The following is an 18,199-nucleotide window of genomic DNA, read 5'->3' on the forward strand; positions in this document are numbered from 1 at the left end:
AAGTCTTCTACAGAGAGAATCATGTCTGATGTCCACTCCAAGTATTACTGAGTTGTTGTGATTGCAAAGGCCAATTAAATGCATCACTTGGTAGGAAGAAGTGGATGCAACACTGAAAAACCTTGTGAAAAGTTATGCCCTGTTACAAGATAAATAAGTTCGGGGATGTACAGCACAGGGACTATAGTTAACAATACAGTATTGCATATTTGAAAGTTGCTGAGAGTAGATCTTAAAAGTTCTCAACACAAGAAACACATTATTACTATGTGAGGTGGTTGGTATTAACTAAGCTTACTGGGGTCATTATTCTGCAATATATACATATATCAAATCATTATGTTGTACACCTAAAACTAATGGAATGTTGTATGTCAATTACATCTCAATAAAACAAGAAAAAATAAAAGTTATGCAATGGGTGCCTATTATAATTTCAAAAGCATTCTTTAAGTAGTCAACATTTAGAATGCTATCTATTGGTTTTAAAACATTTTAAAAATAATAAGTAACTAAGAAGGTTTTAAAAATGCATTTTGGAGGAGGTTTTTACTCAGGTATCCCTGGACAAAGGGGTTACAAGTGATGCGAGCAGCGCTGTGAGGGTCAGCAGGGAGACAGAGGTCACGGTCTGCACACCACATTCCCCTGGGCTTTGGTCTAAGATTAAAGCCATTTTCATAGAGTAGTAAAGTACAACAGAAATACTCGGAGACCACATGCTCACTTCAAAATTCTATTCTCCTCTGGACACACTGAGAGCAAGTCTGATAAAAGAAACGCAGTCTTACTTCTCAATTAGCAATTTCGACAGAAGACTCTTTATCCCATTGTGGCAAATAAAGTATGCTAAGCTCTTCCTACGCTTAATGAAATACCCATACGTCCTCCCTACTTTAAAGCACACAGACTTGCATTTTAAAAGAAATATGTCCAGTAACTGATATTTGAATTTGTGGAGGTTTTGATTTAGAGTCACGTAAACATGAGTTTCCCTAGACTCAGGGTCCCCTTGTCATGGAGCTAGAGGAGGTGTCACCCAGTAATTCTAGGGACCGAAGATACAAAGATGAAAATGACACACTCAAGTAAGGGAATGCAGCAGACCTGTAAACCAATCACTGAAACTCACTGCATAGGAGTCATAAAACAGGCCCTAAGGACTACACTTGGGAAAGCATCAGCTTTGCACATAATTTAATTTAAAGCATTCATGGCAGCTCTCTGGATGGTAGAGTAAATTTCAGAAAAGGTCCTACTCTGCCTGATACCACTAATGGTAAGAGAATCTGACGGCATAATCTTCTGTGCTCGTACAGGACTCAGTTTCTACATCTGTCTCAGTTCCTTTCACACAGAATTATCATGATTCATTGATCTGTTTTTCTCTTATCAGATTAAAATGCTTGTTGAGGGTGAGATATGTGCCTTGCCCATCACTGCCTGACACAATGCTTGACAGGCACTCAGTGACGCTGGTTAACGCATTAAGGTCACTCGCATTTAAGACTTGACATTTCCCTACAAAAGGAAATAACTTTATCTAAAGGTGGGAGTTTCTATTCTATACACATCTGTTGGCCCTGCCAGAACTAGGAAGGATAAAAAAATTGAGGTTAGCAGTAGCTACCATATTTCTTCCTTATAGAAAGAACATGTCTACTTACTTTCTAGAAAACGCAGTCTCTATAAGGCTTATTACTTTTTATACATGAGTTTTCTCTGAATATCTATTTGTGAAAATTCCTAGTTAATGGAACATAAAAACAAGATCTCATATGGTGGTGCTGTCTGTCTAGTCATTAGCTGCCTCTTCAACCTTCACTATCAAGAAAGAAGAGAGGGAAGGATGTGGGGGGAAAAAGATAAGCAAGAATATGAGGAGGAAAAGAAAAAAAGCTGTATTTTTAGTGAGCACATACTGTTGGCCTGGCATTGTTCTAGATGCTTTACATATACTAGTGCATTTCATCTTCACAACTACTTTGATGGAAATATGATTTTTTCTACTTTAAATTTATTTATTTATTTATTTTTGGCTGCGTTGGGTCTTCGTTTCTGTGCGAGGGCTTTCTCTAGTTGTGGCAAGCGGGGGCCACTCTTCATCGCGGTGCGTGGGCCTCTCACTATCGCGGCCTCTCTTGTTGCGGAGCACAGGCTCCAGACGCGCAGGCTCAGTAGTTGTGGCTCACGGGCTTAGTTGCTCCGCGGCATGTGGGATCTTCCCAGACCAGGGCTCGAACCCGTGTCCCCTGCATCGGTAGGCAGACTCTCAACCACAGCGCCACCAGGGAAGCCCCGATTTTTTCTACTTTAAAGACCAAAAGTTTAATCCTGTGAGGTTGAAACACTTTACCCAACATCGTATTATGGGTAACTTGTGACATCAGGATAGTGATAACAATAATAGTAATAAGAACAAAAGTAAAATAATAAATAAATACACAGCAGCCATCGTTATTGAGAGGTATGCCGGGCAGTAATATAATCTTATAAACCTAATAACTCAAAGACTATTACATGAAAGATGTCATTACATTTTGAACAGATAACCAGATGTGAATTAACAAGATTAAATACATTACCAAGGACAACAGCTAAGTGGTAGAGTGGGATTTGAAATCCTCTCCATGTCAAGTCTGTATCTATTTGACAGACATTGTGTTGCCTTGCCTTTGAGGCCGAATTCCAAGCACTTCTGACTTTTATTTACCATCTGCCATGCAAAGTTACTCTTTAGTTCCAAAATCCCTAACCTTTAGATATTGGGAAATCCTCACAAAGCTTCCCGAGTAGATGTACCCATTATGTTGACTGAGGCTAGGGCAATGAGGAAAAAATAGGCCTGGGGATTTCTGCTCTAGAATACAGTGCTAACTGGACCAATGGCAGGAGGCTACACAATCCTCTGACCAGAGAAAGTGATGCCCACTCCCTTGCCTGCCCACACTCCCTAATGCTCACATGGTAAGTACTGAACAACATTTAAAAGTTACTGTTTGACTCCTGCCCATTTCTTTCCCCCTTCCTTTAGTAGGAAGTTTTCTCCAAACTCACCATCTCCCATCTCATCAGAGAAGGGGAGGCTAAAGACAGCTTCATCAATCATCCGGTTGGGAAGGTTGGTATAGAACCTGCCAACTGTGGTCTCCAGGTTACTCAGCTGGTTCAGCACCATCATGCTGCCCTTAATCACAGGCAAGGCTGTCCGGTCCAGCATGCCATACTTCCCTGAGTTCTGTTCAGCAAGATCTCTCAGAAAAGCCAGCTCTTTCAAACCAGTCACCCCATCTAAAATAAAAAGCCAAGGGAAGACAATGTAAAACAAAACAGTGGATATCCATAGAATAACTTTGCCATTTAGATCTAATAAGGGTCTGGACGAGGTCTTGCAATGCCAAGGCGGTCTTTGCAGAGACAGTGTGGACTCAGGACACAGATACCAGTTCCTGCTGATGAACAGAGCTGGAGGCGTGATCTTTCCTCAAATAGTCAAGAGGGCAAGGAATTCTTCCAAAGGCAATGATGAAAAACACATGAGTAAATAAAGGAACCTCATCCAGCAAGGATGTTCTTCCCTTAAAGTTTAATTATAAAATTTAAATTATTGTTCTGCATTTAATATTTGAAAGCAAAAGTAATGATTAACAAGTTTGCATTTAATTTAAATTAGTAGATGAAGTTGTAAGAGTTTTAAAGGATAGAGGTTTACCATTTCATTTCTTACCTCTTTGCCTATTAAACACTTGCCAAAGTCTCATGCAACTAAATGAAAGAATTACGGATTGTATTGAGTGGTGTCTCCAAACGCTGTTTCTTTAAGCTCATTTTAATTACAAATGTTTTCATGCTTTATATTGTTAGGATAATACTGGATTTGATTTATTTAGTATACTTTTTTATGTTTAGAGTTTTAAAATTTTTGTAAAAGATTCAGGCATACTGGGCTGAATTGTTCTACAACATCTGTAATCTATAGCACAAAAATAAATTTAATAAACCTTTTTTAAAATTTTGGTTTGCTATTGTTGGAACACAGTCAAAAGGATTAGTAACTGGTCCCATATGGGTACCATTGTAAACAAATTCAAATGATTTCAGTCACTACTGAGATTCTACCAATGAGTTTTAACAAGGTTTTGCCTCATGTTCTTGAACTGCTTAGTCATTAAAAAAATCTGAAGAGTTCATGGTTCACCTACCTTAAGTGGCTTTATCATTTCTAAATAGGAAGTATATATACTTCTAGGCTTGTAAGTCCATTTCTAAAGTCACGGCAAGATCTAATGGATATAATTTCTTTCTTCACATGCTGTATGTAAATAGTTTGGATTTTGCTCCACTCAGACAATGCTAAAGGAAAGTCGGCATCAGATTATTGTTGCCTTTGCTTGACACAGAATTCACATGGGAGGTGAGTGGTAAAAGACACTTTCCTCCCATGTCTGGGAGTAAAAGACAACACAGAAGATGTGATCGATCCCTGATCTTACACCCTTGATAAACTCACAGGGGCGAATGATAAAAGGAGACAACTTCAAGGCAATAAACACATTTCCTTTCTTTGTCATGCACTGCACAGCTCTTTCAAAATGTACAAGAAAAGTAACAAACAGGAACATCTACTAGACAAAGAAGCACAGTAAAGGATATCAAAGATTGGGTTACTTTATATCACTCCATTTTTTTATGTCACTCCATCATGAAATGTTATGCAGGGGTGGCAGTAGAGTCAGTAGGGTGGCAGACTGGATTATTCTATCATCAGTGTGCTCATGCTGGAAACTACATTTCCCACAATCCCCTTTCTTCTATGCTTCCAGGTTAAAGGTGGCCAAAAGTGAAGTGTTGTAAGATTTAAGAGGTGAAGAGAGAGATGTTAAGAGACAGACATAGAGGAACCAGAATGTTCCAGTCCGTCCCACTCTTCTGCTCTGTGTTCAGTTCCCTTTCCCAGCTGCTGGCATACTCACCAAGCGCAACTCCACTCCAGATGCTTCACTGAGAATTCACAGGGGTAGTGGCCATGAAAAGCCAACAACCTCTCATAGACTTCTACACCAGACCTCCTAAGCAGTCTTCCGTGTTCCTAGCCTCCAGAAATCCCTGCAAGTTCCAACTTGTTCACCCAGACCAGAGCTGGTTAATAACCTTTGAGTTGTCATTTCCTCTTTTTGCATCTTTACTCTTCCAGTTTCCCCCCATAATTGTGTACACTCTTCTTTTTTTCATTGGAGTATAGTTGATTTACAATATTGTGCTGGTTTCAGGGGTACAGCAACGTGATTCAGTTATATACATATATATTTTTCAGATTATTTTCCATTATAATGAATATAGTTCCCTGTGTTATATAGTAAATCCTTGTTGCTTATCTATTTTATGTATAGTAGTTTCTATTTGCTAATCCCATACTCCTAATTTATCCTTCCCCACCAAGCCCTTTCCCCTTTGGTGTGTTTTCTATGTCTGTGAGTCTGTTTCTGTTTTATATATAGATATGTATTACATATATAATACATAATATATATGTATAATTTTGTATTTTTTAAGATTCTACACATAAGTGATCTCATATTTGTCTTTCTTTGACTACTTCACTTAGTATAATATTCTCTAGGTTCATCCATGTTGCTGCAAATAACAATATTTCATTCTTTTTTATGGCTGAGAAATATTCCATTGTATATATACACCAAATCTTTTTTTTCTTTTAAACATCTTTATTGGAGTATAATTGCTTTACAATGGTGCGTTAGTTTCTGCTGTATAACAAAGTGAATCAGCTATATACATATATCTATATATGTATACATATACATATATCCCCATATCTCTTCCCTCTTGCCTCTCCCTCCCACCCTCCCTATCCCACCGCTCTAGGTGGTCACAAAGCACCGAGCTGATCTCCCTGTGCTATGCAGCTGCTTCCCACTAGCTATCTATTTTACATTTGGTAGTGTATATATGTCCATGCCACTCTCTCACTTTGTCCCAGCTTACCCTTCCCCCTCTCTATGTCCTCAAGTCCATTCTCTACGTCTGCGTCTTTATTCCTGTCCTGCCCCTAGGTTCTTCAGAACCTTTTTTTTTTTTTTTAGATTCCATATATATTACACCACATCTTCTTAAACTAATCATCTGTTGATGGGCACTTGGGTTGTTTCCATGTCTTGGCTATTATAAATAGCGCTGCTATGAACATTGGGGTGCATGTATCTTCGTGAATTAGAGTTTTTGTCTTTTCCAGATATAAACCTAGGGGTGGGATTGCTAGATCATATGGTAGCACAAGTCTTAGTTTTTTAAGGAACTTCCATATTGTTTTCCATAGTGGCTGTACCAATTTACATTCCCACCAACAGTATACACTCTTATTCTGATAATATGTTGTACCAAAATTTTCATAGTGACTCTCCTTCCCTATGACAGAGTTAAGGGAATGTGTCAACCCTCGTGAACAATGTTCAGAGATATCTCTCAGAGAGGTGGAAAACCTGCAATGAGGACATATTTCAGGCTAGATTAAGGGGGAGAAAGAGAAAAGATGCGAATAGTTAGAGGGAAGTAACCAGAAGTTTCAAAGAATGGAATTATCAGGGGCACAGCAAGAGCACAAGATACTCCAGTGGGAAGATGTAGGTACAGTGAAGAGATGGGTGACAGCAAGAAAATTTCTTTACTCAGTATCTGCCTGGGAAGACCTTCAAATTGAATGGAAAAGACATGATCACTTCCTTTTATGTTTCCTTACTCCTGTCCTATTGCATTTAATTCATCTGCCTTGTCTGTCTTCTTCACTGGGTCAAGGGCTTCCTGAAGACAGAGATTTTGTGTACTACAGCTCTAGGACCTCAGTGCGCTATGTTGTATATGGCACATGCTCGATAAACACAACATATCTTGTATATTTATTATCACAGCAATCCTATGAAGACTTTGTTCTTTTCATTTTACAGATAAAACTGAGGCCCTCAAGAGATTAAGTAATTTGCCATAAGTCACATGGCTAGCAAATGGAGACTGAAACTGAGAACGTCTAGACACCATCCCCTGTGTTCCTCCATGTGTATGCAGTCCACAAAAATATCTGCAAAAAAATCATGCTGGCCAAAACACAGATTCCTGGACCCCATCTAAGAGGGTCTGAGTACAAATTTGTAGATACTGCCTGGGAGTCTGCATTTAAAAAATGAGTCTCTAATATATCCTTATCCCATTAAAATATGAGAACCAGTGTCCCTAAAGCCACCTGGTTCTGCATGGAAATCTGAAAGTGGATAGGGGAGATAAAAGCCCATAGGTGGGAAGGGCTGCTGGATCAAGACATGCTCTCTTAAAAACAAGAGAATGGGGCCACTTTGAACACTGAGGAAAAGGGACCCAAAGAAGAGGACGAAGAGCTGTGTATTAACAGGTGGGAGGGACATGACACAGCAGAGAGGCTGGAAAATTGGGCTTTCATCAGACTGGAGGATGGTTAAATTGCTGAAGGAAAAATAATGAGTATTTCCTCAGATTTGCTAGTTTACTAAACCCTCTCACATATTGTCTGATTTAATAGCAACACAATCAACCTTGATGAGCACCCAGCAAGTGCCTGGCACCATTCTGGGTGCCTACCGTATGTCGGGGTTCACAATAACCCTGTCAAGTAGATAATTCTCATCTCCAATGACACAGCTAAGGAAGGGGAGGTAAAGAAAGTGTCACAAGAGGCTCCAGGTAGTGATTCCGCAGGGAAATGTGATATTCACAGTCCTGGTTATACAGAAGAATCTAGGTCAGTACTTCAGCTTCCTGCTCTTAAATCAATGAGATAAGTTAATAACCTCTATGCAGTATCAAAATCCAAGAATATGAGGAGAAGTGAAAAAAATGGAGCTGTACAGAATCTTGTGCAAGACCACATAACTGGTGATGGTTTAGAAATGAGCAGCTGGCCGGAGAGAGAGAGATGTAGAGACAGGGACATCCTAACACACACCCTGAGTACCCATGGGAGGTAGAGAAAGACAGGCTTGGGAAGGAATCTGCTTCTTATACCCTTCATCAAAGCACCCTGTGATGGTTCTTCGTTATTTTTTTTGAAAGCAGCATGCACGTAGACAGAACTTTCATCTGAAAGAAAAGAATCTCGAAACACTACCTACCGTTCATGAGGGCGTAGGTGAGAATCATTACGGAGTTGTTTAGAAAGCTATTTTCTTCACTGATGACACGGAGAGTCGCCTTTTTATCTTCTTCTGAAGAGTCCTTTGATGTAATGCCAGCAGACAGGTAAATGATGACCATGTCTGTATCTAAACAAAAACATGCAAACTGAATGTTACATCGGAGTCTGGCTAAAGGCAGCTACTCAGTTTCTCTTTCACTGGGCTTTCCTGCCTTGAGGACCTGCCCGGTCCACCGTTTCTACTCCCGCCCGTCTGATGCCGGGCTTTCGTCTTCTTGCCTCCGCTGCTCTTTCATCCTGCCCGTGGTGGGCCACGAGGCCTCATTTACCCAGTGTCAGGTAAGGAGATGTTCCTAATGAGTTTACCAGATTGAAGAAGGTGTGTTCCTTTAGGCATCTATGGTTGTGGTAATTTAGCCATCCTAAAGGGACATCTTTCCTGCCTTCTGAAATGGAGGATTCAGAACCTGATTTACCTTTTCCTTAGTGTCTCAGGGTTTTCCCCAGGAACACACATTTTTTGGGGGACTAGGTTTTACAAAAAAAAAAATATTTATTTTTGTTTGGCTCTGCTGGGTCTTAGTTGCAGCACATGGACTCTTTGTTGCTGCATGAGGGATCTTCATTGAGGTACGTGGGATCTTTAGTTGCGGCATGCAGGATCTTTTAGTTGTGGCATGTGGGATCTAGTTCCCTGACCAGAAATCGAACCCAGGCCCCCTGCATTGGTAGCGTGGAGTCTTAACCACTGGACCACCAGGAAAGTCCCAGAACTAGGCTTTAAAATGGTGGTTCTGCCAAGGATGCCTGAGACATGTAAGGTTATCTGTCTCTATGCCAGGTAATGCCAAAAACATTTTTGTTTTAAAACTCACCAGTGTAGGAGAGCAATAAAAGCATGGACATAGGAGCCCGGTTGCTTGTGTTCACATCCCAGCTGCGCCACTTTCAAGCTGTGTCTGGATTGTTTCAGGCAGATTTCCTAACCTTTCTACACCTAAATGTCCTTATCTACAACAACATGGGGATAATGACAGTATTTATTTCACAGGGTTGCTGTGAGGATCAACTGGTTAATTTAAGAGTGAAAGTCAGACTTCCCTGGTGGCACAGTGGTTAAGAATCTGCCTGCTAATGCAGGGGCCACAGGTTCGATCCTTGGTCCGGGAAGATCCCACGTGCCACGGAGCAACTAAGCCCGCGAGCCACAACTACTGAGCCCACATGCTGCAACTACTGAGCCCGCAGGCTGCAACTACTGAGCCCGCAGGCTGCAACTACTGAGGCCCATGCACCTCGAGCCTGTGCTCCACAAGAGAAGCCACTGCAATGAGAAGCCCGTGCACCACAACAAAGAGTAGCCCCCGCTCGCTGCAACTAGAGAAAGCCTGCACGCAGCCAAAAAATTTATTTTTTGGCCCAATGTAGCCAAAAAATAAATAAATAAATAAAAATTAAATGTAAAAAAGAAAAAGAACATTAAAAAAAAAAGGGTCAATTATAGTTTCAAAAAAGAGTGAAAGCCCAAAGGGTGATGGTAAATAGAGGATAAAAGAGAAAAGAAAGAAACCTCAACACAAACAAAACAAAAACGAAACCCTCGCATTGGCCTGAAGTAGCACCTATGACTCTAGAGTAAATTGACTCTCCAACCAGGGCTAATGATTGGGAAGTCATTTTAGCTCAGGGTGAAAACTTCTTTCAAGTGGATTTACTCAAAAATAAAAGTGGTGCATTTCCTACCACTAAAGATGCAGAGGCTGAATGATGGCTTTAATGGAGGAAGGGAAGTAAGCCAGCTGGATTTTTATACTGTCTTTTTAATCTGAGATTCGCTGATTCAATATCTATTTTTAAGACAACCTACACAGACGTTTACCTTTTTATTGAGAAATAATGATTGATATGCTATATGCTTAATTCTTCAGGTTTTTATGGTTGTCATTTATCTGAGATTGCTTTATAGTTACTGGGGTAGGCAACCTCCAGGTTGGTCCCCCAACGATTTCACTTCCTGATATTCACATCCCTGTGTGGTCTCCCTTTGAATGTGGACTAGATTTAATGACCGGCTTCTTGTGAACCGAATGCAGCAGAGGTCACAGGGTGTCAAGAGATGGATTAGGTTACAGAAAGACAGTGGCTTCCACCTGTGTGCTCTCTCTCGGGGAAGCCAGAGAGCATGTTGTGAGCTATCCCATGGAGAGGCAAGGTACTGAGGCCTTCAGAATCGAATCTGCCAGCAACCATGTCAGTGAACTTAGAAGCAGACCTTTCTCAAGTTGAACTATGAGATGACAGCAGCTGTGGACAACAGTTTAACTGCAACCTCATGAGATACCTTTAGCCAGAGGCACCCAACCATGCTGTGCCCAGATTCCTGACCTACAGACACTGAGATAATAAATGTTTATTGCCTTAAGCCAGTGAGTGTTGGGTAATTTACTACCCAGGAACAGATAATTTAAAAAATTATCCTAACAATTATGAGGGTACAATGACAGAATTTTCTTCCGTTTGTAAATTTCCATTTTAGACCCTGCAACATCCTTTACTATGCAGAATTGAATAATTACTACTAAGACTTAATATATAAGCAAGTCTTAAAGCTAATTTTGATGCTTGAACAATTCTCTAATAAATATTAACTGCAAATTTAAATTACATATTTTTTCATCAGAAATTAAGATATGAAAGCTGATGTATAAAAATATCATAAGCTAGGGAATATCCCTGTCTTAAACTAGATGTCAATCTTTTTCCAGTGTTGAAAATACAGTCCTGTAAATTTTTCTTTTTAGGATGCTAAACAGCTCACTTAAGCTTCAGACTGGAAAATACTACTTGACCCTAGCAGGTAGAATACAGATATACCACGAAGCTAACAAACCATCGCCCTGTGGTCTGTCATTTATGTGTGATAAATTCCTGGACACCTGCAAGACTGACCTAAAATGAACTCTTGAATTTTCTTACTTGGCTTTATGATTCTGGATGAAACACGCTGTCACTGAGAGCTGGTTTTAGGCACAGGTCCACAACTGGAAAACCAGAAGGGCCTGCAGCCTGCAGCTCCTTTAGTCGCCAAGCGTATTTTCTTTCCGTCCCAACAATAAGACATACACTCTGCAAGCATCCTCACTGTCTCTGCCCAGCCACTGACTCTACTCCTGCCCTATCCTTAGGCAAAATTGAGTTATTTTTCTATTTTTAGGTATCAGACCTGCCAAATTTGGTCTGATTTATTTTTTTACTTGCTAGGATATCCCCTCTCTAGTCGCTCATGGGAACATTAAGCCTTCTGGTTAGTAATGTTAGGGATGAGTAATTATAGGGACTTGGGGCAGGGCAAAGACATAGCATGTACCTGGAAGAAAATGCAATCCTCTCCGTTTGACAAGTTCCTGTCTCAGCCACTAGCATTCCTTGGGGTCAGTATCAAAGGGGGGGGAACAAGTCAAATTTGGGCTTTGCCCATGCCATTAGATTCCCACTCCCAGCCATCTTATTCCTTCTGCTACAAAATGACCCTCCCCAACCAGTTATCCCCCAGACAAACCCAGAACAAACAATCCAAATGTGTCGATGGTATCAGTTACAGATCTACCATGGGATTGAAAAAGAGCCAGCACTGGATAAAAGTTTTAGATTTTCTGATTAGTACAAAGCAAATCAGGACAAAGCCACCATGATATATGCCATGTGGCTTCTGTTCATATGACCACCAATGTGGGGCAGATACCTTACTGTCATTCACAGACTAATCCTTACAATAACCCTACAGGGTAGACTCATTGGAATAATCCTATCCCACTGCCTTCAAACAGTGCCAGGTATACAGTAGATGCTAAATAATTGCCTGTGGAGTGAACACAAGTAATGATGTAGAGTACAAGCTCCTATGAGGAGTACATAGACCCCTCACACCATGCTGTAGCCAAGGCTACTAATGGTCCTTGACCGTCTTTGGGCTTGGGGTCAACTTAGGATGTCTAGGGTATCCGCTCTCCTTTAGCCAGAGCTAGAAGGCTTTTTCTTTTAAAAAAAAAAAAAATATATATATATATATTTTTTTTTTTTAATGTGGACCATTTTTAAAGTCTTTATTGAATTTGTTACTATATTGCTTCTGTTTTTTATGTTTTGGTTTTTTGGCCACAAGGCACGTGGGATCTTAGCTCCCCAACCAGGGACCGAACCCGTACCCCCTGCATTGGAAGGCAAAATCTTTAACCACTGGACTGCCAGGGAAGTCCCCAGAGCTAGAAGTCTTGAAGGAAACAGAATATCATAACCACAGCTAATATTTATTTAATATTTATGAGGGAGCCCTGGATCTTATTATCACACCCAGTTTGCAGATGGGGAAACCAGACCTGGAGAAATCAAATAATTCACACAAGTTTAGAAAAATTTCAGAGTAGGAATTTGAACACACATTGGTTGAAATTCAAAACCCACATACTTAACCACTGTGCAACATTGCTGGAGAGCAGCTCAAACCTCTCCTTAATAAACTGGGTAATACTAATTCCTGATGTGTTTCTTTATGCAATCTAATTTGGGTTCTTTTTTCTTTGAACTGCCAGTAGAAGTTGTAAAGTGGAGGTCTGTGAGCTAAACTTTAGACACATCTTACTTGGCCTAAAAAAGACTCCTCTGAGCATTGAGAAAAAAGACATCAAAATGTGTCCAAATCTGTGATGGTCACTCTCCTTTCCATGTTTTTGCTCGCCAACATTAAGAAAAACCCCCAAAACCCAGAGGAGAAACGTTTCCTGTCAAAGCAGTCTTCTGCTAATGTGCAGGGCAGGAAGGTTTGTAAGAAGAGGTTTAATGAGGTCTCTATTCACAGTTTTAAAGCTGGAACAAATGACAACATTTGAAAATGAAGGGGTTTCACATAAAGATCCAGATTTCTGGCTTCTCTTAAAACAGAATATCTGGCAACACTGGATAGGCGTTCCTGCAAGGCAACGAGAGGCTGGACAGGAGAGCGGCTGCCTCCTTGATAGAGCATGTGCCCTCTAGCTTCCTGTGCTCCCCACACAATCCTCATTACCTTACCTCGAGCTCACCTGACACACTCACTGCCTGGCTGCTGCCAGTATAACATATCTCTTCGTTACTTAAACAGTGTAATAATCATCGAAATCGGACTTCATCTCTAAAGATGGTTTGATGGCTGAAGAATCAAGTAAGAAGAGCACATCTGGTGAGGAATGCCGACAGCCGGATGGCAGCTGGTAAATGGCATCCACAGGTGAATGGCATTGACCGACTAGCCAATCTGTCTTGAATACTTGAGAGGTCAGCCTTATCCTTTGGCCTTATTGAACTATGGACAACTTTACACTCAGCCATCCTGTAATATTGGTCTGTGGATAGCTGGTGCTTGCCAAGGCTGGCAGGCAAAATTCTAAGATGACCCCAATGACCCCCACCCTTGTATGACTCCCTCCTCTTGAGTGTGGGCATGACCAGTAATTTGCTTCTGGCCAATAGAATATGGCTAAGGTGATGGGATATCATTCTTGTGACTGTGCTATATATTTGGCAAAGATGGAGGGATTCTGCAGACGTAATGAAGGTCTTAATAAGCTAACCATGAGGGAGAGTAATCTATTTAAATCAAAAGGGAGAGTAAGCCTGATTAGGTTAGACAAGGCCTTTAAAAGAGGGTCCAAGCCTTCCCTGAAGTCAGGGGCTTGAAAAAAAGATGCTCTCCTCCTGGCCTTGAAGAAACAAGTAGACATGCGTTTCACAATTGCAAAGAAATGAATTCTGCCAACCATTGAGCTTGGAAGAGGACTCTGACCCTCAATGAATCCACAGACTTGGCTGACACCTAGAATGCAGCCTTGTGCAGTCCTAAACAGAGAAGCGGCTCAGCAACTCATGGACTCCTGACCCACGGAAACTGTGAGACAATAAACTGTGAGATAACAATACACAGAAACGTAAAACTGATACGCCATTTACCATCATTAGCTGTAATAATTACAGTAGCTTCTGTCTTTCAAGGGCCCACCATGTGCCAGGCACTAAGTTGTGCATTTATCAATGTGGTCTTAGTTTTAATGCAGACACACTGAAGAGCTTGAAAATATATTTTTTAAATTTATCTCAACAGGATATGTTCATTGAAAAAAACAACCTACAAACAGATTTTCTAATATAAAAGAGAAAATGACATAGATTCCTTTCAGTAGTTTCAAAGCATGTATCTTATTTCAAATATCCTTCCCTTTACTTTAGCATGCATCCTAATTCCAGATTTTCTTTAACACATGAAAATTAAATTAGAGTGCCTTTGTACATCTGAAGGGCTGTGCTCATCTAAATGACAGCTGGTTAGAAGAAGGAAGGATCGAGGCAAGAATTCCGGCTGCCCCGTTTCTGAGCACATGCGCACAAGCAGACAGCCACTCTAAGTCACTGAGGAGGAGAGGCTGACAATTAGCATCAAAAAGGATGTGGATGTTCTCCTGGGAAATAAACGGGGATATGTTCCTAATAAAGGCGCAGGAAGAAGAGGCTCAGGGAGTAAAGAAATCGTGCAGACTGAGTACCTTTGATTGGAAAAGATGAGAAAATCTAGTAAGATCCTAGTATTAGATGACCATTATGACAACACAAGAAAATTTTATCCCGTCAATTTAGAAAAAAATCCCTCTAGACATAGTTACGTGATCAATTTACAATATATTTCTATTGCCATCCTCTATCTGTTAGTTTATGAGCAACTAATTTATTAGTGAGCAAAGGCACTTACTTGCTTGGAACTTGGTGCTATTGTTGGTGCTTCGAATCAGCTGAAATGCCTTTTGAAATCCCACCGCGTGCTGGGTAGGGCTGTCCAAAGACTTGACACTGCTGACGAAGGTGGACATTTTCCTTTTTGTCTCACTGGTGGCTGGAGACAGGAATGTCTTATAGCACTGGTCAAGTGAGCAAGTCCTGACGGTGTCTGCCACAGTCAGCATGGAGATCTGGAGGGGAAAACAAACAGACAAACAGACCTTGTTATTCTGCCAGGGGAAGGTTTTCTACATTTCAGAAGAGCGCCCAAAGTGACAAGTCCTACCGAACAGTTTTGGAGAGTTTAAAAGGAAATGCCTAGAGGCATCGACCTATCAAATTTGAAGAAGATTAATTAAGGATTGGTAAGGGACAGGGACCCTAGAATTTGGCTTTTGTTCCAAGATGAAGTCAGCAGTACGGTGTTCATCTAGAACATTAAAAACAGTATTTCGCACACATAAAAATCTTGGCAAGTACTAATCGTCTGGATTCTCCGACTGGAGGTGGCAGTGACGGTAAAGGCATAGGGTGTGTGTTTTAAACAACTAGATTAGTGAGTAAAACCTTAGGAGGTGGAAAAGTCAAAATGATGAAGCAGAAAATGTCTACAGGCAATAGATTATCATTAGTTGTAAACACACCTATCTCTGAGGTATCCTAGAGATTAGTAAACCTCTAGCAGCCTTCTTTTCTCCCTTGCCTCCCATCAATCTTGAGATAAAGACAAGTCATCCACCAGTGTCCAAGCCCTAGCCCTGTTCCTCCTTAGTATAATTTCCAGTGTGAAAGTCACAGCTAATTAGAAGTCTAGGCAGGGCCATTCAGGAAGTGCAAGACTCAGTTTGGTGGGGATGGTTTTATAAAGAGATTTGGAACTAGGGCTGGCAGCTGCTTCCTTAAATACGAGAATAAAAACTACAGCACTCTCTTTTCTCAAAGTCATTTTTAAAGGTGGATTGAAAAATACATATCATAAAACATAAAGTACTTTTAAAAAGGTATTCAAGAAAGACCCAATGCCAATGGGGTGGGGGGGGTCACTGGGGTCATCATCACCTTATCGTGTTCATCGATGGCGCTGAGGATGACCTGGGCAGCGTCCTTGGCAATCTGAAGCTGGGTGTCTGTGACGGAAGCCCCGTGGTCCAGGATCACTACTATGTGCTTTGACTGCGGCCGGACAGTGGAGACGTAGATAGGTCTAGAATGGGGAGAAGCTCTCTGGGGTCAGTTCTGGTTTAGAGTAAAGGCCTCAACCTCACACAGCTATGAGTGCTACATATGGGCAGGCACGCTGGCCTCCCTGTGTTTCTGGGGGTTTGGCACAAGGATGGAGAGACCAGCACGGAACGAGAAACTATTCTGGTGCACTGAAAACAAGACCTCAAGACAACAGCGTGCGTCTGCGGAACAGGGATTGGTGACTTCTGCCTTCCAAAGATTAAAGCAACCGGGAGAAGGATTTAAGAAGCAAAGCCTTTGGAAGGCTGGCTTTTGCAGCATATGTGAAAGTCCACCCTCCCTGGAAATGGAACTGGTGGCCCCCCGGGCAGCAGAGACAGAATAGCAGGGAGAAAAAAGTCCACCAGCCAGTGCGGGGGTCCTCTGCAGATTTAGAGTGGGGCTTGGCTAACACGGAGGCAGCCTGTCATCTGTGAGCACGCTGAGCAGCTTTGAATAGCTGGTCTGGTTTCTCTCTCCCCAGACAAAAGCCACTGCTAGGAGGGCCCTTTTCCTTTCTGTACTGAAACAATTTACACAGGTCAGCCACCAAAAGGCCCCTTATCCGAGCATTTAAAACTGTGCCATCAGATTTGTCCAAGCCAGTGACAGCCACTCTTCTTGCCAGGTTTTTGTTTGCCAACATTAAGAAAAGGGGTGGAGGTGGGGGGAACGCCAAAGGGGTGGAGGTGCCTCCCACCAAAGCAACCTTCTGCTAGTGTGCGGTGCAGGCAGGTTTGTGAGAAGAGGCTTAATGAGGTCTCTATTCACAGTTTTAAAGCTGGAACAAATTAGAGGGAGCTTAAGAGAGCAAATCAGCCTCGAGAGAATTCTCTCCTTTATCGACACCCCTAAAACACTAGCGTGTTCTGTGAAATGTTAGATGCCAGTTGAGTCACAAAAGCCTGGGCACAAATTAAGAAATACAGGCAAAGGACCAAAAAACCTCAAAATCGGGCCAAGTTTACACTAATTGTTCTCAAGCCAAAAGTCCTACATTAATACGAAAGCACTACTATATTTTCACTAGTCAATACCATTCAGACAAGTAGGGAAACTGGATAAAAAAAATCCAAGAGCGGTGGCTACAGAAGCGAAAGAGGCAACAGAAAATAAGGAAATCTGTCTGTGCCGACACTGACAAGCAGGTCGAAGACTGAACTTGTAAGTCCTCCAAGCTAGATGAGTAGATTTTTTTTTTAAACGGCATACCCCCTTCTTTCCAATTCAACTCAACATAAATGAAGAGCAGAATACGTGTTCACACTGTCACAATAAACTGTTAAAAACTGCTTTACTGGGATACATAAATAGCAGCATTATATGTACAATCCGGGGCGGTCCTCATAGTGCAATTGGCTCCTTTCTGATATGCTCTGCAAACCCACTCCACACTTCAAAGGATGTGGAGACCTTGCAAAAGCCTCAGAGGTGAGAGGACAGGTCAAGAGACGGCGACAGCAATCTACGAGGAGAGGAACTCGGATTACTTAGTCAAGGAAACAGAGGCTTGAGGATTGATTTAATGCGTATTTAGGGTAGAGATTCGTGAAACCTCCCGAGTGTGGGTGAATGCTGATTTGTGACGAGGTGCTGCTTTTCCTTTTGGACCATCCCTCACAGGTGATTCATTAAAAGTAGAATGCCATCTAATCTATCTTCTTAGAAGTAAATGAGAATTAGATGGTTTATGATGTCTTTGGCCTCTCCTGAGAGATGAGCCAGACGAGAACCCAAGGTCATGGATTCTGGAACAGTCTCCAAGATGCTCAAGTCTTCAGCATGCCGTCTAGGGAGGGAACGGAAGAAACTATACAAATGATACAAGTGTCCTTCAGGAAAAGCACAGAAGTAGTATTTTCCTTGGGGAAAATTTTAGATACAATTTATTTATTTTTTTCTTCCAGTTGTATTGAGATGTACTTGACATACAGCACTGTATAAGTTTAAGGTGTACAGCATAATGATTTGACTTACAAACATCATGAAGTGATTATC

At 41.4% G+C, this 18,199-nt stretch overlaps 1 protein-coding gene across 3 annotated transcripts in view; it reads right to left on the reverse strand.

The window, feature by feature from the left end:
* CACHD1 (cache domain containing 1) overlaps positions 1-18,199 on the reverse strand; it is a 218,503-nt gene that overhangs the window by 44,277 nt on the left and 156,027 nt on the right. For all 3 annotated transcript variants that reach the window (XM_060139854.1, XM_060139855.1, XM_060139853.1), the window contains exons 6-9: positions 16,037-16,181; positions 14,952-15,168; positions 8,154-8,303; positions 3,058-3,291 (exon numbers count right to left, since the gene is read on the reverse strand). In XM_060139854.1, coding sequence (XP_059995837.1) covers positions 3,058-3,291; positions 8,154-8,303; positions 14,952-15,168; positions 16,037-16,181 — 746 coding nt within the window. The remainder of the gene's footprint in view (positions 1-3,057; positions 3,292-8,153; positions 8,304-14,951; positions 15,169-16,036; positions 16,182-18,199) is intronic.

This window comes from Lagenorhynchus albirostris, chromosome 2, assembly GCF_949774975.1.
Source record: "Lagenorhynchus albirostris chromosome 2, mLagAlb1.1, whole genome shotgun sequence".
In the NCBI taxonomy this organism is placed as follows: domain Eukaryota; kingdom Metazoa; phylum Chordata; class Mammalia; order Artiodactyla; family Delphinidae; genus Lagenorhynchus; species Lagenorhynchus albirostris.